The sequence below is a fragment of a genome, unplaced genomic scaffold (assembly GCF_019419815.1).
Source record: "Pyrus x bretschneideri cultivar Hongxiangsu unplaced genomic scaffold, Pyrus_bretschneideri_v1 Contig12, whole genome shotgun sequence".
NCBI lineage: Eukaryota > Viridiplantae > Streptophyta > Magnoliopsida > Rosales > Rosaceae > Pyrus > Pyrus x bretschneideri.
In genome coordinates, this window is record NW_025999413.1 from 6,672,701 (window position 1) to 6,694,705 (window position 22,005).

The 22,005-nt window shown below is 36.0% G+C and overlaps 4 protein-coding genes across 6 annotated transcripts; 1 reads left to right on the plus strand and 3 right to left on the minus strand.

The window, feature by feature from the left end:
* Window positions 1-515: 515 nt before the first annotated feature.
* LOC103955032 (TBC1 domain family member 2A) lies at window positions 516-4,389 on the plus strand. 2 transcript variants are annotated; one of them, XM_048578207.1, is made up of 8 exons: window positions 516-670; window positions 1,057-1,668; window positions 2,159-2,275; window positions 2,972-3,150; window positions 3,231-3,324; window positions 3,506-3,583; window positions 3,733-3,834; window positions 3,929-4,389. In XM_048578207.1, the coding sequence occupies exons 2-8, from the start codon at window positions 1,189-1,191 to the stop codon at window positions 4,061-4,063; spliced, it is 1,185 nt and encodes a 394-aa protein (XP_048434164.1). In that variant the 5' UTR covers window positions 516-670; window positions 1,057-1,188; the 3' UTR covers window positions 4,064-4,389. The 2 variants fall into 2 exon arrangements, with proteins under 2 accessions (XP_048434164.1, XP_009365172.2); XM_009366897.3 differs by lacking the exon at window positions 516-670 and having other exon boundaries at window positions 716-1,668.
* A 1,089-nt stretch (window positions 4,390-5,478) lies between these two features.
* LOC103955033 (fimbrin-5) lies at window positions 5,479-10,536 on the minus strand. Of its 2 annotated transcripts, none has more exons than XM_009366898.3 (15): window positions 10,279-10,536; window positions 9,863-10,041; window positions 9,569-9,739; window positions 9,197-9,432; window positions 8,936-9,107; window positions 8,790-8,828; window positions 8,594-8,662; window positions 8,353-8,469; window positions 7,823-8,034; window positions 7,560-7,715; window positions 7,263-7,462; window positions 6,783-6,949; window positions 6,589-6,685; window positions 6,277-6,368; window positions 5,479-5,994 (listed from the first exon to the last, which is right to left on the minus strand). In XM_009366898.3, exons 2-15 carry the CDS (start codon window positions 9,947-9,949, stop codon window positions 5,707-5,709), a joined length of 2,103 nt encoding a protein of 700 aa, XP_009365173.2. In that variant the 5' UTR covers window positions 9,950-10,041; window positions 10,279-10,536; the 3' UTR covers window positions 5,479-5,706. The 2 variants fall into 2 exon arrangements, with proteins under 2 accessions (XP_009365173.2, XP_009365174.2); XM_009366899.3 differs by having other exon boundaries at window positions 9,863-9,995; window positions 10,279-10,535.
* Window positions 10,537-11,952: 1,416 nt separating this feature from the next.
* On the minus strand, window positions 11,953-13,868 carry LOC103955034 (fasciclin-like arabinogalactan protein 7). Its single transcript, XM_009366901.3, has 2 exons — window positions 13,711-13,868; window positions 11,953-12,959 (listed from the first exon to the last, which is right to left on the minus strand). Exon 2 carries the CDS (start codon window positions 12,901-12,903, stop codon window positions 12,133-12,135), a length of 771 nt encoding a protein of 256 aa, XP_009365176.1. The 5' UTR covers window positions 12,904-12,959; window positions 13,711-13,868; the 3' UTR covers window positions 11,953-12,132.
* Window positions 13,869-17,767: 3,899 nt separating this feature from the next.
* LOC103955035 (rho GDP-dissociation inhibitor 1) lies at window positions 17,768-20,710 on the minus strand. Its single transcript, XM_009366902.3, has 5 exons — window positions 19,965-20,710; window positions 19,764-19,830; window positions 18,400-18,618; window positions 18,187-18,311; window positions 17,768-18,088 (listed from the first exon to the last, which is right to left on the minus strand). Exons 1-5 carry the CDS (start codon window positions 20,163-20,165, stop codon window positions 18,014-18,016), a joined length of 687 nt encoding a protein of 228 aa, XP_009365177.1. The 5' UTR covers window positions 20,166-20,710; the 3' UTR covers window positions 17,768-18,013.
* Window positions 20,711-22,005: the final 1,295 nt, after the last annotated feature.

Here is a 22,005-nt window from a genome sequence, read left to right on the forward strand (position 1 = left end):
AAAAAAAAACCTAAATAGTAGTTGATCTTGTAACACTTGATTTTTGTAGTTGAAAAAATTATCAGGTTCGATTTATACAGATGCAAAAAGTATATATTTTGTTGACTACAATTTACATGAAATATTTAAGAATTTAGAGTGAACTGTCTAATATCAAAGTAACAAATCCATCAAAAAATTGTTAGTAACAAAAGGAGAAACGTCAATGGATTGAAATCAAATCCTGTCTACGCTTCTCATTTTATTTTCAAATTATATTTTTTAGCTAAAATTGTCTAAACAAATAAAGTAACAAACAAAACAAAAGAAGCCAAAAAAAAAAAAAAAAAATAAAAAGAAGGAAAGAGAAAGCTCTGCATACAGTATGTGTGAAATTGTGAATGTCTGTCTTTTTTCAGTGTCAACTGGCACCAAAAACATTCAAAAGATATTTATAGAAAGAAATTTAATAGCAAAACACACCCAAAACTAACTTATTTTACAAATTGACCCCTTCCTTATACTTCATTTTCTTTCCCACTTCATACCATCCATGTTTTCTGAAGCTTAAATTACCCCCTAAATATTCGGACTTTCCTGCTAAACCACTTCTTAATCATCCAATTCCACTAATTACTTTTTAATCCTAAATTAGGATATTCTTGTCCTCTTGATTCAACCCCTATCTCAGGTACCACTTTCTTTCCCCATTTTTCCCTTTTGTATTTTACATTGCAGGAAAAATCTCTTCTGGGTTTTGTTTCTTCTTTCCACCTTTCCTTTTATTTTTCTGGGTTTTTTTTGTCTGAAAATATTTATTTTTCTACAAAAAAGGCCCACTAAAACTCTAAAAAGGTTTTTCTTTTCATTTGTTTATTTTTTATCTTTGATTTTTTTTTTTTTTTTGGGGTAGAGTATATATATATTAATAGCGGAAAACAGACTTTCATGGCCATCACAAATGCTAGGTTTTTTGGGTGATAAATTTTTGTCCCTGAGTCACCTTTCATCAAATCTTTAAGTAACCCAGTTGAAGAAATCAAACACCTTGCTCAAATTTCAAAGCTTTTTTCTCAGGCTATAAATTAAGACCAATTCCATGGATTTGTAGCTGGTGGGTTTTTTCTTGGTTGACATATCCTCTCTCTCTATCTCCTCTTTCTATCTCCTCATCTTGATTCACCCCTCTGGAATCCCATTTCCAAAGAGATGTTTGGGACTCAGAGCAAGAGAGACCTGCCTCTGGAATTCCAATCCCAGATACCAATCTTGAGGCCCAGCATCCATGCCAGGAGGGCAAATCTGACTGTAAAATTCCAGGACCTTTATGGGTTTACAGTGGAAGGGAATGTGGACGATGTGAATGTGTTGAATGAGGTGAGAGAAAAGGTGAGGCAGCAGGGGAGGGAATGGTGGTCATTGGAGGCAAATAAAGGTGCAAATTGGTACTTGCAGACTTCTATTTCTGAAGGGAATTTGAAATCCTCCTTAAAGTTTTCAGCTTTGGGAAATTCCATCACTCTGAAGCGGCTGATTAGGAAGGGGATTCCGCCGGTGCTCCGCCCCAAGGTATGGTTTTCGCTGTCCGGGGCCGCCAAGAAGAAGTCCACCGTGCCGGAGAGCTATTACGATGACTTGATCAAGGCCACTGAGGGCAAGGTCACCCCTGCCACCAGGCAGATTGATCATGTGAGTTTCTTAATTTGCCCACTCATTTGGATTTTGCAATCATAAGTTTGTGGCAAAATGTTGGAATTTGATATTTTATTGGTATGATTTTCTTGGTTTCAGCTTCCCTTTTGAGAGATGGAAGTAATTTTCAGGATGAATTTAGGAAAATATTTTTGATACTGGTGATATTTTCTAATTTAAATTGCGGGGAGGGGGGACTCTAGGGGGACTCGAATTCGAGTGCATAGGGGGAGCACATCCGCTCTAGCCAATGTAACAATTCCCACGTCAGTGAATTTAGGAAAATATTAGCTCTAGGTAACTTTGTGGTGATCTTTGGAAATGTTCATGTTTGAGCATTTGTCTGTACCAATCCATTGGGGAAATCTTCCTTTAGTATTTACTCTAATGCTCAGAATTTATTTCAAATTATAGCTTATAGGTTGTAGCTGCATTGTCGTTGAATTTCCTCCACGTTCTGCAATTCATTCCTTGACTGTATGTGCAGGACCTCCCCCGGACCTTCCCTGGTCATCCATGGTTGGACACCCCAGAGGGTCACGCTGCTCTCCGACGTGTACTTGTTGGATATTCCTTCCGTGATTCTGATGTTGGATACTGTCAGGTGGTTCTCTTGCGCCTTTCGAAATACCCATGTTTTTAAAGTTGTGTGATTAACTGATTATCACGAGAATGAAGGTGCCAAAACCTTTATATGTTACAAAATGATGTTCCAAATTGCTGCATGTTCAAGACTGCGTTTGTTAATCATATTATTGTTTTTGTTCAGATTAAGTTCAACACTTCGATTTTCATTCTCTTTATGGCACCTCTTTGTGTTTTACTCTTCCTTTTCAGCTTTAATTGTTAGCTAGCATCTTTTACATTGCTCCCGTTGAATCTATCTTGTAGCCAAACTTATCAAATGAGAATGTCCTAATCAAAGAAAATAACAAAAATTGAATGTATTTGAATGGTTTCCGAAATACTTGTTACTACAGTACCTTTCTGTTGTTTCTTCAGCCATCCCAAAACCTTAGTTCACCAACTCATGTTATATGCCCCAGTGAAGTATGAGTTACTTCTCCTGTAAATTTCAATAGGATTGACCGGAAAATTTTATCGATCACAATCTGCTTGCATGTTCATCCCCGCTTGTCTTTATTGCTCGAGAGAATATCTTATTTCATGTATTTTTCCAAGATAACTGATTTGAAACAACAAAGTTGGTCTTTCCTCTGTCTGTATTTTCATATGAATTATATTTACTTTTGGCTGCTGGCGTTTACTTACCTGGAATGGTTCGACCTTCTTGCTGCAGGGCTTAAATTATGTTGCAGCATTGTTACTGCTTGTGATGAAAACGGAGGAAGATGCATTTTGGATGCTTGCAGTCCTCTTGGAAAATGTGTTAGTTAATGACTGTTATACAAATAATTTATCAGGATGCCATGTTGAACAAAGAGTTGTCAAGGAGTTCCTGGATAAAAAGTGCCCGAGGTATCTTGCTTTCGGTGACTTACCTGTCTTATGTTTTACTTTCCCCTTGTGTATTTTTAAAAATTGGAAGCAAAATGCAGGATAGCAACGCATTTGGAAGCAATGGAGTTTGATGTCTCCCTTGTGGCCACTGAGTGGTTTCTATGCCTCTTTTCCAAGAGCTTGCCTTCTGAGGTTAAACCAAACCAAATCTCTGTCTCTGTCTCTGTCTCTGTCTCTGTCTCTCTCTCTGTCTGTCTCTCTCTCTCTCTCTCTCTATATATATATATATATGTATACACACACACACTAGATACTTGCTGTTAATTTCCGTGACTAACGCTTTCACGGGGGTTGCTCTTTTTTCTCTTTCAAGACTACTCTAAGGGTATGGGATGTCCTTTTCTATGAGGGGGCTAAAGTTCTATTTCACGTTGCTTTAGCAATCTTTAAGGTACAAGAACTTCAAACATTGGCCTTTTTCGTTGCTTGTATTTGTTATGCAGATTTACTACCTCTTGACTGTCGATCATCTAAGTTCAGCCAAAATATTAGACATGATTACAGGAGAAGTTTGTCTGATTTTGTGATTTTCAATTGCAGATGAAGGAAGATCAGCTGCTTATAACCCATCATGTTGGAGATGTAATCAGTATTCTGCAGAGAACCACCCATCACCTATTTGATCCTGATGAACTATTGACGGTAACGCATATCTCTACAACTGCTTATTTCCCCCAAAGAAATTTATATATTCTTCGTGTCAACCTTGTATCATATGGTGTCCACACTATTGCAGGTGGCATTTGATAAGATAGGTTCAATGACAACCAACACGATATCAAAGCAAAGGAAAAAGCAAGAACCAGCGGTGATGAAAGAGCTCGATCAGAGAATAAGACGGCTAAATTCCCTAAAACTGGACGAGAAATAGTATTTGCAGCATCGAGCTGGTCCAGCTGCAAAAATGTCCGGCACCCTATTGGGGGCATTGTTCCCCTCGGGAGGAAAGAAACTGAAGTTGTCGTCTCTCTCCTGCGTTTCTGTATGAAAGAAACAACCAAGTAAAAGAGAGTACCTGTTGTGTATTAGCATGTTGTAGTTGGAGGTGATCAAATGTAAATTTTTAACTGTTACCGTATATGTGATTAGATACGCTGCAAATTCGGGCATTGCCGCATTTTTATGCCCTGTAATTTTTGCTTCGATGCTGTTGTGTCTGTAACTGTCACTGAATGAATTTCAATTTGTTCTACAAAATCTAATCATCTCAGAAAAATAAACTGTAAAATGGTTCTTTGTGAAATGCAGACATGGTAATCTGTGAAGAAATGTGGCAATAAATAAATGCTTAAGCAGTGCTGCGATCATAATCTTGTGATGGAGGTCACGCGTGGGCAATAGATCTTAGCAAATATGCATTAAAGCGTAACACACAGGGATTGCATGCTAAAATGTTTACTGTAGTGAACACTTTTTTTGTTGTTTTTGTGTCAGTTTTTTTAAGTTGTTAGGAGAGAGAGGGATTGAAATCGCACCAAGTACATAGGTATGATTGTTTTTCGTCATTGCGGTAAAGCGTCATTTGTAATACATCCTACTAGCTCCATTTCAAGTGAACAAGAACATGAAAATGTAGACTAGCCAATTTTGTTTCTATTCCACATATTATGAATAAAACATTTTTATACATTTGTTTCTTATGTAACTTTTTGGTCTTAGGATCCTATAATTCCATACATTTATCTTATTTGTACAAATATAATTTGAGTGATTTTTTTTTTTTCAGGGAAAATTGGGTTAAACGAAGAAGATTTTACAAATCTTAATTGTTAAAATGATTAAAATTAAATGACGACAATATCAATCAAATATTGATGATACTATCGATCAGATATGTATAACACATCAACAAATCTCCAAAAGGGATCAATCTGACAAATAGAGTTTGTATTTTCATCATTTTAGTCAAAATCCGCAAGGTTCTCAAAAAATAAATGAAATAAAAACGAAATAAACTCCAATACCGAGATCTAAGTTTTTTTTTTTATTATTATTTTTAAAACAAACGATAATATATATACTAAGGAGGTGGGGAGTGAACTAAGCCTTACAATAGGCTTGCCATAATAATGTGGCTCAACTGCGTCTTAGGTTAGAATCAAACTTAAGACCTCTTACTTACAAGTAAAGAGGAATACCAAGATCTAATCTTTAATTTCAAAAAAATTAAGAAATGTGCTTAGGGCCTTCCTCTCAACCTACTGTTTTTCAGGTTCAAACACATATCCTCTCATTAGTGCAGTTAAGAGTAAGAATATCGTTTGTATTGAAAAATATAAGAAAAAATAAAAAATGAATTCTTATATTATTCAGAATAATTAATGAAATAGCGATTAAAAAGAATATTCCTAGGTACAAAAATCTCTAATTAAAATTTACAAAACTCTTTCCCTTTCTTTTCCTGTGGTTTACAATACCATTACGAAGAGAGCGTCTGATAACTGCAACCAAGTTTCCTCTTATTCCTCCTCTCTAGAAACCGAAAAACAATGAAATGTGATCAAGTATATCCTGTCATTTTTCACCAGAAGTGTCCTTTTTTTCATTTTCTACAGACAATTCCTCATTTTCGACCTTCGAGGGATTTTCGCGTTGTGTCTGTTGGGAGGTTGGGTTTGAAGCAGCTTCGTCCACAGACAGATTGGAGACTGCACTGGCCAAAGTTGCTTCCTTCTCGCCATCAGCGGAAGCTGTAGGGGACCCGTTAGGAGTGGTAAGGTTTGATTCTGCTTCCCCTCCCGGTTGCTGCAGACTCCAGTACATGATGCTTGCAGTCAAAGTAAGCATCATCTTCTGGTTTACCTGTCATACAAAAGCACAAAACAGTAGAATTTGGGTGTTACATATACAAACCAATGTAATAATCCACTGAGGACGGTAAACTGAGCTTTTGGTTGAATCCAGTTTTCAACTGAATAGTCATATCTACTTCACATACATCGGTTAAACAGAAACAAATAAGAAATCAAATGACACATTCAGGTGCCAGACGGGACAGAAAGTACTCGATGTTTTCATATATTCGAGTCAAGATGACACAGATGAGTATGTTATAAATATTTCAGTATACGATAATATCCATACCACCAAAATGTCCTCTGGTAACAAGAAAATGGAGCAACCTAGCTTTCGGGCAACACTGATTATATACGTTGCATTCAACTTCTTATCTTCCTCTGCAATATTGAAGATAATGAATTTAAAAACTTGAGTGGTAAACAACAAGAACATGAGAAAAATGAGAAACGTGTTTTAATACTATAGTATCAGTCTATATACATGTCCATCTCCAATAGTTCGATACAAAATTTTTTTTAGCGAGTACAATGAAACACATATACAAATAGTAGTGTAAAAGAAAACAAAATTGATCATGAAAAATAAAAAATAGAGTACCAGTTTCCCCCTTGGTGGCAAGGCTCCAGTTGACCACCCTTGGCTCCACAGAACTAAGAAGCTCGAGGAAGAAAACTCCACTTGAAAGGTTTTTATCCTAAAATTTTGAAAGTTCAATTAAAAAAAAAAACCATAAGTAAAAACTGATTCACCAATCATGGGATCCAAGTGATCAGTGAGAAAGGCTTAATTACCTTGAAACTCTCTATTTGGGAGGTTCTACCCGCCTTCTTAACTTTTTTGTTCGCCCAGTTTAGAATGTCAGCATCAGTAATCTCTTTACCCGCTTTATCTTGGGAGTGGGATCTCAAGTTTCTCAAGAGTTGAAGCATACTAAACCTCATCAACTGCCATAAAAATGCTGCAGAGGTAGAAAAGTTAAAATGTTATCACTTACATCATAAAAATATGAATTAAGAAAAAGGGCCAAGGGCGCGATTTGTCTTAAGCACAACCAGAAACAAAATCAAGCCCAAAAGAACGCAAAAAACAAAAACTCAAGTAGTCAACATATCATCAGAAACCAAAACTTCGGTCTTTTATTTTGCCAAGTGGATCAGAAAACGTATAGTTCTAAGGAAGTAACATAACTTTGAAGCTTTGCTTGGATGGAAAAATTGAATATTGCGGTCATACCAAGATAGAACATGAAAGAAAATACTCTTCAAACTTACCCAGTATGAGCTTCTTATTTCCTTGCACAATATCATTCCCTGCTACATTCACAAGGGAGAAATTTAATTCCTTTCCAATCTCTATAACTTGGTTGGCATTCTCGACTTTTCTAAACGGCATTTTTATTGGAGGCTTTGATGCCTTCTTCCAGTTGACTGATCCTGAAGAAATTTTGTCAAGCACTTCTAAAAGAACCCATCTGCGTGCACAAGTGAGATATATTAACCACGGGACAACCAGGCACAACAGGTACGTGCTTCGAAGGGGTAAGCGTGAGAAGGAATTGAAAATCTCACCCATTTCTGACATCTTCAAAAAGATTATTGACATAGGTAGCAGTTCCAAGACTGTTAATCCACAGTCGGAAACATCTCTCTTCTCGAGAAGTTTCGGCATCATCTGTCATCATCTCAGCAAAGGACATTTTTTTACTATCAGCAGACAACCCATTTCTGCAATAGAGAAAGCCACACACGATTAACTCAGTACAATTAACTTGCAATAGAGAAGTCAAATTTGCAAGCTCAAACTAAAGAACTTGAGAAGTACTGTTTCCTGCCTGTGCTGGAAAATTTGTGCAACAAATGCAAGATTAAGATTTGGTGAGCCCTCAACAATGTCTTTTGGAGTAAGGTATCTTTTGCAATCCAATTTCTCTGCTTGCTCAAGAACCAGGTTTGCTCTTTTTGTAGGATCCTTCATATTCAAGGCGGCAGGGCCTGAGTGCTCTGGTGCAAGAGCATTAAGCAGGTAAGCATAAGCCTCTCCATCCTGAAAATGCATCGGGTTTATTACATAACCACGAGAACAGGAAAAAAACTCAACAACATACTTTAAAACAAAACTAAAACATGTTGGATACAAGTTTTATGCAGAATATTGCTTTTCTTTGTAAGTCAGCAAGAAATTCTAACTGCACAGCAGCAACTCAAATAAGATACGATGTATGATGCATATAAAATATCCTCCTTCTTAATTGATAATTTAGTGGTCAGCTTACAGGAAACGGGAAGTACAACTGTAACACCGTAACAATTAGGTTTATGCTTAAAATGCTTATCATTACTAAACTGGTCAGCTCATTCTTACCTTCACATCAGAAGAGAAGTTTGTGACTTGCTTTTCATAGCCAGCTTTCTTTAGATGAAAATTCATCCATTTTAGTAGAACTTTCTCTGGTGGTAGACCCAAGAGCTCCTCCACATCCTGTCCATGAACACAACACCTGAAGTAAGTTTATGTGCTCATCCACAAACATGGCGAAATGTAAATGGAGATCATCTACCCTTATCCAAACATGGATAAAAGGAAAAAAAAATAAAGATTTGACCTTGCTGTCATCCACCAATTCCACAAGTTGGGGAGTTTTCTTCAGATTAAGATCAGCTAACAGTTGAATCTGATAATGCCACCATGAGAAAAATGAGTTAAAAGTTTACACCTCGATAACCCAAATCTTGAAACGCTGGTTTCTATGATCTAAGAGACACAAAAGAAAAAAAGCAAAAATGTTTCACACTGCATACCTTGATTATTTGTGAAATCAAGCCAAGTACAAGATGGGGCTGCAAATTAAGAATATGTGAAAACGTTACGAGAAAATTGGAAGCTCAGAACAAGAAGGGAAACTAATAAAAACATTCCAATAGGTAGCTGCTAGTGCTCAACTTACTCGTGCTTCAACCAAATCCTGTGTGCCGATGTTAACTACAGTACAGCCGATAGCCTTAGCAGAATTAAGACAAAGGGTATGGTTCTCATTCCTCTCCCATGGATTAAGAACTGCTTTAGTGTTGATAGCTCGCTCATCTATAGTCCCAGGAACAGCTATATTGATAAGCTTACTACATCAAACAACTAAAATAATTAAGAAACTTGAAAAATGTCAGTTGACTCTACTGAGTATAAAATTGAGTGGGTCAAGAAACACTACCAGAGTAGTACTCCGTCTTTTGCAACATCAAATAGAGCATTTGTAGATGGATCTAAAGGAAGATACTTCTTCAAGAACGGATCTTCCGCCAGGTAGCCATTAATGTGAGCAACATAAGAAGACTTCTCAGAAGTATTAATCGCGTGGTGAACCGTTGTTGTGGTTGCCTTGAGAAAGGAAGATTGTTTTGAACCGCCAGATCTTGCATTTTCACGTGCTTGCAAATTCAAATATGCCTGCCATTTAGCAAATCCGATTCCATTGTGTCTAACAAATATCAGAACATGATGTAAAAGAAACAAGACTGCAAATGCATACTCCATAAAACGATTATGAATAATCCACTAAGTGCAGGAGAAATGGAAGACTCACCCGAAGATAGGACTCAAAATCAATTTCTTCACCAATGTTATTGCCCGACTCCAATAAGATTGATTTAATCTCATCTTCATTGAACATATCACTGAAAGCCTTCAATTTCGCAAAAACAGGCGGCAAATCTCCCAATGTGACTCGACCAGACTGATTCCTTATCGAAAGAAACTAAAACCAATGCAACCAATTTCACATATCACCAAAAAATTTCCACTTGATCATAAAATTTCTCCTAACAATTTGACAGAAAATAAAATGCATAAAATTGATAACCAATCACAAAAAGCTTACTTTCGATTTGAGGGTGCGAAGCTCGACTTGAGTGAATTGGCTCTGCAGCCATGTATCAGAAACAATAACTCCTTCAAATGCAGACATCTTCCCCTTTGTTTGTGCCGAATTCCCAGTACAAAATACTAAGACACTGAATTCCCCAGAAACAAAAATCACATATTTCAATCTTCAAATAGCTATAAAGATGACAATGTTCGACGTGTTAGCATGTAATTATTAATCTGGCAACAACAGAAACACAAACTAGATCGATATATGAAGAGAACCCAATTGAGGAATCATATCATAGATGCAGAATAGCATGCACGTCGATCAAAAAACGCGTTTTTAAGATTGACCCAGTAATCGAATCATACAGTAACGGACATAAACATATAAAATAATCAAAACCCACGTCGGGAAATGGAGTGTACCTCACGGAGATTCAGAAGACAAAACCGAAATTGATGGACTTTCTCATTGATTCTGCAGAAGTTTGGATGTTGGAGAGAGAGAGAGAGAGAGAAAGATGTTTGTGTGTAGATTGATGAAAGGAAAGAAGTCGAGAGTGAGAGAAGGAGAGAAAAACGTGTAGGCGGAAGGACGCGCGAAGAGCCAGGGGAAGGAAAATAGATAGGAAAATGGAAAAGCAGAGGAGGAGAGGCCGGCTATGTCTGCGTAAAAGGAATGTGAACGTCTAAAAATATTTTGAGGGAAGAGGAATGTGGTCGGTTTGGCATCTTCTATAAATTTCAAATCATTTATTGTGTTTCCACATAAGCATACACATTGTGAGCACTCTCGCACGTCAGAAAGTTATGAAATTTTACAATAGTTGATAAAAGTTTAGTTATTTTTGTATTGTCAATTAGTTTTTAAATTCAAACTTCAACTGAGTATATCGTTATGTGTTAGGCTTGTTGCGTGTGAAGAATTATTTCAAAAACATATTGATTGCTTGTTGAATATTTAACAATTCACAACAAATAAGAAAAGGTATACAAAAGTTTGGACCTTGTTATATAGTTTGAACATTGTGCAAGTTCCCTAGCAAGAGTAGAAAAATGTTATTGTAAAATGGTAACTTGTAAACGGTTTAGCTGATGCAAATGGTTGACAAACCAGAGATTAGTCCAGTTGGTAAGAGCATTGCACCCAAGTTCGAAACCTCTTCTTTATAAATTAGAGTAAGAGTGTTTAAAATATCATCTCGTAAAAGTCGTTGACAAACAAAGCAAATGTTGTGATGAGCAAAAGTAGGGGCAGTTTCATAGCATGACTTGTTGTCATGCTTGTCGACAGAGATGTATCACATTCTCATCTCTCCAAGTCACGCGACAAGTGCTATAGTGAGATGAAGATACATCTTCAATGGCACCCAAGTCTTTGTCGACGGAGATGTATCCCATTCTCATCTCTTCAAGTCACGCGATGAGTGCTATAGTGAGATGAAGATACATCTCTAGCGACACACTAGTCTTTCTCCTCGTAAAGTAAAGATCAGTTTAGTGTGCACTGCTTAATCTTTTTCTATGAAACATGTTTCTTAATGACACATCTTCCTTAATGTGAAAACTCTTCCACTTTCAGATGCATATGTTTTTGTCTCGATGATTGTCTCAGCCTGCTCTGAAGAAGCAAAAACCAGCAGGCGATCCCCATAACATGAAGGGCTGGTTTGGTATTGCTGTGCTTTAAAAAAAAGCTACTTCTACTATGCTGTGAGAATAAGCAGCTATGAAATAAAGAAACAGAGTGCTTGGTAAACTTTTTTGTAAAAGTACTTTTGAAAAAAAAAACAGTATTATAGTATTTGGTAAACTTTTATGTAAAACAGATGTGAAAAAAAACCGATTTTTCAAAGCTGAGTTTTGCAGCTTCTTGTTTTTGGCTTTTTTTCATCCAAAACTGTGAAAAAAAAGTTGAAGCTGAATGTTTACCAAACACAAAAACAGCTCCTAGCTTTTTTTGATACTAGCTTTTTTCAGAATCACCTTAGCATCAAACCAGGCCGAAGAATCTCACATGTATTTATGTATATCTTGTAAGCTAAGCAACAGAAGAATTAAGTTAAAAGTACAACAATTTTTCACCGCATAAACAGCAGATCAAACAAAATCCCATTTACTCGTGTAAATAAAAGAACTCAAATTCTCATACACATAGAGATTCAGTGCCACATATGTCCACAAAAAATGGTTTCAAATCAAGCAATCGAACGTAAATAAGCGAATCGACCCACTTAACATATAACTCGAAAAAAATTTCAATCACCGGGGAGGTGTCTCTCACAAGATCAAGGCCAGACCACCTGAGACTGCCAAAACCAAGTGACCCCAAATGCCCCAGCTGATAATCCTGTAAGACGAAGATTTTTCCGGTGCAGATCCTGGAGATGATGAGCCTCCATCAGCGGTTGGAGCATCAGCAGCTGGTGCAGTGTCAGGAGCTGGTGCTGGTGCTGGAGCTGAGGTTGGAGGAATGTCAGTACCAAAGATTGCCTCAGGTAGAAGAACCTTGTCAACTTGGTAAACTGCAACAGGATCGGTTGAGTGCACGCTGCTGCTTACTTTTGTGTCTGACCATCCTGAGGTAAGGTGCACAGAGCCTGAAGTATCAGTGAAGTTCAAAGTGTAACTTCCGCCGGCAAATGTAGGAATTGGGCCTGATTCGCTGAGGTTTTTGAAGTCGGCTAGAGTGTAGTAATGGGGCAAGCCATGGAATAGGATGACTGACTTGAGCTGGTCAGCGGTCAGATTGGACAAAGAGGGCTTCTTAAGAGCTGTGAAGGCACTGTCTTTTGGGACAAAGATAGTTATGCCTTCCTCAGTCTTGTTGGCTTGGTCTTGGAAGGTCTCAAGCACTTTAGTGGATTGAAGGTAGTTAAGGAAGGTGTGGAATGGCCCGGCCACGGTGAGTAATTCTGTGAGGTTCACGAAATCTGGCGCTGGAGCCGGGGCTGGAGTAGGGCTGAAAGAGGGAGAGGGAGGTTTGGTTTTTTGAGCATATGCTGCTGAAGAACTCAGAAGTAGTAGCATGCAAATCACAGGAAGTTCCATTTTCTCCAAAAAATTTGATAGTACTATTTTGTATGGAAACACTCTCCAACAAATTCCTGCAAGAATAAATTCCAAATATGAATTAAATCTCAGTTTAACAAGACATGCAAAGTGGTAAAATACCAATTAATTAACCACTCTTATGAGGCCAATTAAACACAGTGTGGGCAGTAAAACTCTTCAATTTACTCCAAGATCCATCCTTTTCACCTTTTCCTTGCAGTAGAACTATTTTTCTACAACACCCATTTTGCTAAATCTTGGAAAAAGTAAGAAAATCTAAAAACACAATCATTGCCAGATCTTGATTTACAGTAAAAAAAAGTTGTAAAACAGGATGATTACCCATTAAAGTGGTAATTAAAGATCTAATGGACTGCACTAAAAGAACAGATGCAACAGTAAATGAAACTGCAATGAAGGAAACAGGAAATGCAGGTGAAATTAACTTAGAAAATGACCCAATTCCCTGTTTCAGAACCCAGAAAAGAAATTAAAAAATGGGAAAAACCAGATCAAAGTTCTGTTTCTATGAGGCAATAAATTAACCTTTCCCACACTCACTAGAGGTTTCTCAGTAAAACCCAAGTCAACAAATCTCTAGAAGAACAAGAGGAAAGAGTCCACATTCAAACAATGCACACCCACAAATCAGATCTAGATCAGCTCAATTCAAAATAATACATCACAACATATCAAATAAGACTAAATATCAAAGAATATTAAGTAAAGCGGTAAACTTTCAGAAGCTCAAAGAAGTAGAATTGAACACGCAAAATCCTGAAGAAAAAATATGGTAGCACTGACCTCTCACAGCAGAGGAACTTAGAGAGAAAATGGAGGTTGCGTATGCAATTGAAGAGCAAAATGTGATGAGGGTATATAAAGTGAGAGGGGGTCTTTTGCTGGCTGGTGAGATAAAAACAAAAGAAAATGTGTGGGGATGGAACCAGCTGGTGCCCTGGTGGCGGTGGTGGTGTGAAGAGATGTAAAGATGGAAAGTGGGGGTTTGGTTTTGCAAAGTGCAAATGGATAAAAAAATAGCCTATCTGATAAAAAAAATTAGAGGATAAGCTTATGTGATAAAATTTGTTACGATTTATATTCAAAATTAAAAAAATTATTAATTTTTTGTTAATTATTAACATGTGAATGACACATATGAGTTTAAAACAGAACTCTTTATTAATTGAGAATGTGATACTAACTTTATCTTTTTAGTCTCATGACAATAATTAACATAAAATTAACGAAAATTTTAATTTTTAACCTAAATTCTAACGGATTTTATCATGTAGACTTTACAAAAGCTATCTTACGAATTCCCTACCCCCTCTAGACTATTAATAATTAAGCCTTTGCAAACTGTTTACTTTAATTGAAGTGACATTTTCACTTTAAAAACAGGGGAGAGTGTGTGTGGGGTAGGATTTCTAAATCAACTTCATCAAATCAGTTTCTCAATGCATTGAAGAGACTCAAAACTTTCACTCTACCTCATCATTAAAGACTTTCTCCTACATTTTCAAGCTAGGGTTGTCGATGGAACTTGTTTGAATTTATCTATTTATACTCGTGTCATGTTAATAATGCGTATTATTCAAGAAAAATTTAATTCATCTTTCCGCATTAGGAACTCTGCCATGCAACATTCCAATGAGGAAATGTTTAATGCTCCCTTCCTTGAACACCCTATTTAGTTTTTCTCTGAAGAAACTTAAAGTTCTATCATAAAATTAATTGACAATATAAAGAATAGATCAATTTACTTATAAGCCCATATAAGATTACCTTACATATTTTTCACACATCATTACAAAGAGTTATATTTCTACACTCTTAGACGTCGCACCTAAACTAATGTAAGTTGTTGATTTTACTTAGCGGTTGTCTCAACCAAAGCACCAGTTGAACCTTTCCTAGCTAGCATTCTTGGCTCAACCAAGGCACCAGTTGAACCTTTCCTGGCTATCATCCTTTGGCAAAACCAAAGCACCGGTTGAATCTTTCATGGCTAGTATTCTTGTTAATTAGTGCTAATCGTGTGTGGTTTGTAACTGGTCTTTTCTCTCTGTCTTTTGCTTCTTGGGAATCGAACTTGTTGGTATTTACTTGGATGGTAAAATCTGGGGTAGGAAGTAGGAAAAGGACAAGCAACAAACTTATAACGTATCAACTAACTCCAAGCAAAGGCCAATCTAGAAGGACTGCCTACGTTCATTGACATCAAGTCCTTTGTAATTTGAAACTTGTAGAATGCCTAATTGACATTCAACGAGTTTATTTGTTAACGACCTGACTCATTAAGCATCCATTGAAATGCTAATTTTTAACTGGTGGGTTGGAACATGTTAACGAATTAAGTCCAAATGTCAGGCCTAAACTTAAGGACGATTATAAAAAATACGAGTTTGAGAAACTTGCACAATACCTAATTGACATCTCAAAATGTAAAGCATAGAATCTATAACTCAATAATTAAGAGCGTTTATCATTACACTCGAAATTCAGCGCTCGAAAACGGTCGAATCCAATTCCTCATGGTGAAAATTAGGAATTAAAGAAACAAGAATGGCATAGTGGGGCATACATGAGATTTGGACCAACAAACATTGGCTGTCTAGTTGTTCTAAAGTCCGTCGGTGCCAACTGGTGCGTAATGATTTGGCAAACACGCGCACTCACTCAGAGAAACCACGCGACGCCGTAAATACGACACTGTTTCACCGTGTCTCCGCCGATACGCAGACACCACTGACCACATGCCCAACATTACGCATATACTGTATAACCTTGTTAAAGTAAACCTTAATCCAAAATAATACTAATAACTCTTAACCTACCACATGATCATAATTATTGTTCCTAATTTTGTTGTACAAGGAAATATTATTACTAATTATGCTGTATTATTGTAATAATTTTTCTAATAGTGTAATATAGCATTAAATAACTCTTATATGATAATTAATATTTATATCTACTCAACAAAGTACCGCAAATAAAACTAGCCACTATTAAATATCACTCATTACAAATGTCTATTATCTTCGTCACAACTACATATCAAACTCGTAAAAGCACATGGTTGGTTTGCTATTGTGATTTACCAATGTAGCTACAAAAATATTTTATTTTATAAATTTAGACAGAATATTTTTTTGTAATAATTTATTATAAATAACCGTTAATAGTAAATATCTATTAGAACTTGCAGTGGTCACCAAAATAAGGTAAAAAAATGAATTCGTTGGTTAGAAAGAAAAAAAATGTAGGATAAAAGATAAATTGCAATGGTCACACAATTAACGGTTATTTATAATAAATATTTAAACGAATAAGAAATTAAAAAGTATTTACTAATTAATTAAAAATTATTTAAAATTGTTGTCAAGTTTGACAGTAACTCCATCTGTTGTCATTCCATCTCATACCATATAGAAATTGACATTTCAGTTGGAAAATTCTAATACAATTTTTATATTGTTATTAATGATGTGAATTTCTTGACATATTTTTTGAATATGCAGAGGCATGTGAAAGTCATTGGTATTTGTGGTCAAATCAGGTAGTTTGATTAATTAATCATTCATCTTAAGAGGTGGGATTTGTCTTCTACTTGGGGGAAAGGTGTGATGGAAATTTTTAGTCAAACCAATTAGTTGGCAAAGAGCAGTGTTTTTGCACATGATCCTCGTCTAATTAACTAACCACCCATGAAATCTCAACGTTTTAAAATTATTTATTTTCATATGAGTCATATTTTAAATAAATATTATATAAATTTTAAGGAGAATAATTCGAACTTATATGTACATGGGACACTTTCTTAACTAACTTAACTACGTTGAAATATGCATTTTTTAGCTTTTTTTAGTCAACATAATAGGAGAACTTCATGAGTTTCGATCTCTTTAAATATTCCCAAAAAAACTACAACTAAAATCAATTCTATTTTTCTGTAAATTGGAATGTATTAGAATATTGCTTTAGTAAAAAACTCTAGTCTCACATTTTTTTTTTTTTGGGGAAAGCTAGTCTCACATTGGTTTGGCTAAATTCTAAATAAGTCCTACGTTCTCCTTAAGTCTCTTCTCCTACATAATCTAATGGCTACATTTTTTTTAGAATAGACTTGATAATGCTGGACTATCAATATAACGAGAGATTTTTCAGTGTGTTGGGAATATGACCTGCTATATCAAGTGTAATAATACCATTAGTTGGAAATTTGAAAAAAAAAATGACACTTGTTGTACCAGACCGTGTTCCCGATACATTGAAACTCTTGTGTCCATTCCATTTTTAAGACTTGTTACGAAGAAAGCACTAATACAATACAATGGCAAAGTCCTAAAGCATGAATGTGGAGGTAGGAGAATGGTGGGTTATTGTCAGTGCAGAAAGCAGATAGGATCTTCCTTTCAGGTGTGGTTTTCTTTGAAATCTCTTGCACCTTACAATAAAGAGGCATGACACAAATGTGAGGGCCTCAATCTCTGAACCCTATTGAGTTCATGCTAGGAAAACTTGGATTTGAACTCAACAACTCTTGTTTTTTCTTTGTTTATTAATACTGGGGATAGAGACTGGAGGAAACCGAACTTAGGGACTCTGGTGTTGGATAATGTTCTTAACCACTTAAGGTACGAGCCTCATTGCCAACAACTCGTGTTTTGACGGTGAATTTGAAACACTTGTCACCAACCTATTAAGATTAGCTTAAGCATTCTGTTTGTCCCAATAAATTTCCAAATTTTCGATACTCTTTTAGGTGGAAGAAACAAATAGGGCCTATTTGAATAGGAAGAAGATGAAGAAAACAAATCCAAACGCATCCAAACCAGAGCAACAATCCTTTCGATTAGAACAGAATCTAAGCTCACCTTTTTTATTGCAGGCAGTAACCAAAGAATCCCCTCGAAAAGGAAAAAAAACACTCTCGCTTTCTTGCAATCCGATGTTATGAAAATTAAGTAACAAACTTAGCATAAGCATGGAAGTAAGTAATATTCGGCTATCATTAACCGGAAAAAATCTTAAACTAACTGCGGTGTGAGAACATCAGCTGAATGGAAGAGATTTGCTAGCACTCTGGGAAATTATCGGTTTATTTAGCCCATTCCTTTCGAATATCGAAGGTGTAATTGATCTCCAAGTAGCACTTGTTATCATCGTCAAGAAACTGCAATAACAGAAAGATAGACAGAACAGAATGAGACTTTGTAGTGGTGACTATATTACTGCAGTCAATTAACTGAAAAATACTTCAACTAGGCTTACCTTTGATCTTGCAGAATATGATCCTCTGGCAAACATGCCAGAAGGTGTGGTCTCTTCCGGCATCACATGTATGTAAGGCTCTTGCTGAGGACTGAAAGTTCCAATCATCTCTTTTGTGCTGTCGACTGAAATTAAAATCATCATGAATGGAACAATTCAAGTTCGGGATGTTTCATTTTACATGAACAACTAGGATGGAGACGGATTACTTACCCTTGACACCAGTTTTCCAAACAGTGTTGGTGTACTTGAGGCCGGATACAATGTTATTCTTAACTTGGAAGGAGAACTTCAGGTTGTGCTGACTACCTTCTTTCAGGGTAAACCATAAGCCTTTGGGTTTCCCATCTTCTGGAATATCAAGAACAATGTCAGGTCTACCAGGAGAAAGGATTGACAGCTGAATGAACTTCACTTCTGGTTCAAGAGTTTCTGTTGCAAAACAAGGGAAACAATTACTATGTGCGAGAAAGGAACGGAAAACCCTTTAAAAAAAGCGCAAAAATATGGATGAAGGCATACTCTTTTCAAACAATTATCGTGTCTGTACAGAGTAAAACATCGGAAATAGAGTATTGGAGCTAAATCATTTCTAAATGTACATCCTTACTATCAAATTAATAAAGAACATAGCTAACTGTACACGTAGGTTGGTTGGAAACAAAGAAGAAAAAAGATGAAGAAAGAAACCCGATAATTGACAATTTCATCTCTACATTCTACAAGTCTACAAGATTGGAGGAAAAAAGTTCCGAGAATGTTCTAGTAAAATGACGATAGGTGAAGAATCACTAATTTTCAAAGTTCAACAATTATGGTGTTCTAATATCAAGTCCAGATACAGGCCTTGTGCTGCAAGATACACCATATGCAGAAAAGAGTGCAAGATATCAGCTCTAAATTGTTCCATCACAGGTTTTTGAGAAAGTTCAATTCTGTGAATAGCAATGTAGTACTGACATTTTCGTGATCACGATTCGTGATAACACCATTCATTAAAACAGACAATAAAACAAATTATGCAAAACCATTCCCAATATTATAGGCCGCCTAAAATGATAGCGCCTCGGACAGAGATTGAGATTCATAAAACTAAGAGATAAGCTCAGGGTTGTGGCCAAACAGAACAATGTCTCCAAGATGATCCTTTATTCTTTCTTCTACATATGTAAAAAACATGACAATTCATGATAGAATCTTAAATCAAAATAAAGAAAATATTTACAAATTCTCACGTGAAATTTTCTTCGGAAACAAGCGTAACAGGAACATTGACCGAAGCAATGATACGTATTAAGATGCAAACATTCTTAAGATGAGGAATCATTATTAACTATCAAGGCAGGAAAAGGACTGCACATCCAATGAAAGCACAAAAGGAAAAGGGGTTAAGGGAAAGCTACACTTTAATTATTTCCAATTAGTTATTAACAACTTTGATCATTGGCAATCATCGACAGTGAAAGATTAAAGTACAAAAGAAACTAACATAAAATTCAAAGATTTTGAAATTCGACGATTCTAGTAAAATCACAAAAGCTGAGAGCTGATGAATTGAAATTTTCAACGTCTCATACCCCCAACATTCTCAAAATCCACAGCCCCAAGAAGCTGCTCCTTCCACCTCCTCAAACTCTCATCATCCTGAAACAACAAAGTCAACCAACAGTGCAGCAAACAAAAAAAAGTCAACAACCCAAGAAAATATTGCATAAATAAAAGAAATTAATGTGAAAAGATACTAACTTTTTGCCATTAATTGAGCAGAAAAAACAGACCTTATCCTTCTCAATCTGTTCTTTAAGAGTGCATTGGGGACCCAACTGAATTTTACTGCTTCCTTCTTCATCTTCCTCCTCCTCAGCTGCAGAGACGGAAGTCTCACTCATCTGCCTCCCAATCCCCTCAACTCCTTCATTATCTGTATCACCTTGGTTTTCTTTCTTTGTTTCTTTGTCACTCTTCTCTCCTCCCCCCATGTTCTTGGAACTTGAAATAGCTCCAAAATCCAGAAAATTATCAACTCATCAACAAAAGAAAAGAAAAACCAACTGGCAATTCCCAATTGCAGACGAACCGAACAAACGCATTACAGAGAAAACAGAATTAAAGGTTCTTGCTTTGTGAGTTTGGGGAGAAAATGGAAGAAACCCAGGTGGGGAATTGGGGAAAAATGGCAGAAAGTGAGATAATTTGTGTTTTGGGGACAATCCAATGAAGGAATTAATCGTCTGTGTGTTTGGGAATACACAAGAAATAAGACCTTGAAAGCAAAGAAAGAAGAGCAAGAAAAAGGCAAAAGGGAAAAACTGGACTTTTGTCCTCTATAGCTTCCTCTGTGGTGGCTTGTTGAATTTCTCAAAAGGGAGAGAGAGATTGAGGATGATTTGTCAAACTGAGTGAGAATTGGTCCTGTGGTGATCCGAAACATAAGTGAGGAGAGAGGCGAGAGAGAGAACGTGTAGGACACTAATGCAGAAGTTTATGGAGATTGGGGGAATGTTTAGTGAAATAGAGAATAGCTTTGATGTTCTACACATTTATCCCCTTGCACGAGGGATTAGATTGATCATGGGGACCCACATACCATCGAAAATAATGTACTCCCCACTCTTTGAATGTGTCTTCTCTTTTATTTTTCTTATTAAGGGGTGCTAATCCATGTTTGTTACTAAAATAATATTAGTAAGGTTGCAAGGTGTAGGACAGGATTGCACCTATATCTTGTGAAAAATGATAATGACAAGTCATTGATGTAATGTGAGTTCTACATTCATCAACGATTGAGAGTTATTATACACCTCAGCATAAAAAAAATGAGTTTTTTATTTTGTCACATTGATAGAAAGGGTTAGAGATGAGTTTTTCGACACATCATCACAAAAAAATGAGTCTCTTATTTTGTCAGATCATCAATTTAACAAAAAATCTAACGATCAATCAAATCTTAAATAGTTGTAATGTTAAATCATCATGGTGTAAATTGATGAAACTAAACTCAATGACTCATTTTGAAAACCACTCAGAATCATAAAACATTTCTAAAGGATCTTGAATAGCTATTAGAACCCAAAAATCTCTCAAAAATATAACTTGAGGAAACTCGTTATAGGGTTATACCTTGAGTTAAAACTGCCAATGGTGCCACTGCCATGGCAGACTCTATTGGAAGTTTGGAACCATGGCTGACATTAAAGGCTTTGTAATGAAGGTGTAAAAGCATAAACCCAATCACTCTGCTTATGGGCTTTATGGTATCTTTCCAGAGGCTATAATACAGCCCTATACCCCATGACTTTCTCGTAAGAGTGTCTTTATTGGCACCCAACTTTAAATTAAGTTCACTGGATCAATGTTTTAAAAACTTTTAAAATTTTATATTGTTTAAATTATTTTCCTCTCGTAGTTTAGATGAATTTATTTAAGTTATTCTATAGTTTATAAAAATAAAAATTCCTATAAAATTTCAGTCTTAGTTACTTTTTATTTATTACAACGATAGCAAAATAGTTTTCAATTTTCTTTTTTTTCTTTTACTAAAAAATGAAATGAGTTACTAAATAAGATTTCATTTTTCAGTTTTAAAACGGTAAAAGCAGAAAATAAAAACTAAAAATAAAATAATTATCAAACGGTTCCTTAACTAATAATTTCATCTGGAGAGTCATTTGAATTTGAAAAGGCCTTCTAATTGTATGAATCTGATTATTATAATTTGGGTTTTTATCACAAATGGTCCCTGAAATTGACCCTCACTATCAAGATGGTTCCTGAAATTGAAAATCAATCAATGTAGTCCCTAAAAATAGGTGTTGCAAA

Coding starts and splice junctions, on each gene's coding strand:
- LOC103955032 (XM_048578207.1), top strand. CDS start 1,189: ATGTTTGGGACTCAGAGCAAGAGAGACCTGCCTCTGGAATTCCAATCC. Junction 1,669..2,158: donor CCACCAGGCAGATTGATCAT/GTGAGTTTCTTA, acceptor CTGTATGTGCAG/GACCTCCCCCGGACCTTCCC. Junction 3,835..3,928: donor ATCCTGATGAACTATTGACG/GTAACGCATATC, acceptor ACACTATTGCAG/GTGGCATTTGATAAGATAGG.
- LOC103955033 (XM_009366898.3), bottom strand. CDS start 9,949: ATGTCTGCATTTGAAGGAGTTATTGTTTCTGATACATGGCTGCAGAGC. Junction 9,108..9,196: donor AAAGACGGAGTACTACTCTG/GTAGTGTTTCTT, acceptor TGTTTGATGTAG/TAAGCTTATCAATATAGCTG. Junction 6,950..7,262: donor AAATAAGAAGCTCATACTGG/GTAAGTTTGAAG, acceptor CTACCTCTGCAG/CATTTTTATGGCAGTTGATG.
- LOC103955034 (XM_009366901.3), bottom strand. CDS start 12,903: ATGGAACTTCCTGTGATTTGCATGCTACTACTTCTGAGTTCTTCAGCA.
- LOC103955035 (XM_009366902.3), bottom strand. CDS start 20,165: ATGGGGGGAGGAGAGAAGAGTGACAAAGAAACAAAGAAAGAAAACCAA. Junction 19,831..19,964: donor AACAGATTGAGAAGGATAAG/GTCTGTTTTTTC, acceptor TTGTTGTTTCAG/GATGATGAGAGTTTGAGGAG. Junction 18,312..18,399: donor TTGGAAAACTGGTGTCAAGG/GTAAGTAATCCG, acceptor TTTTAATTTCAG/TCGACAGCACAAAAGAGATG.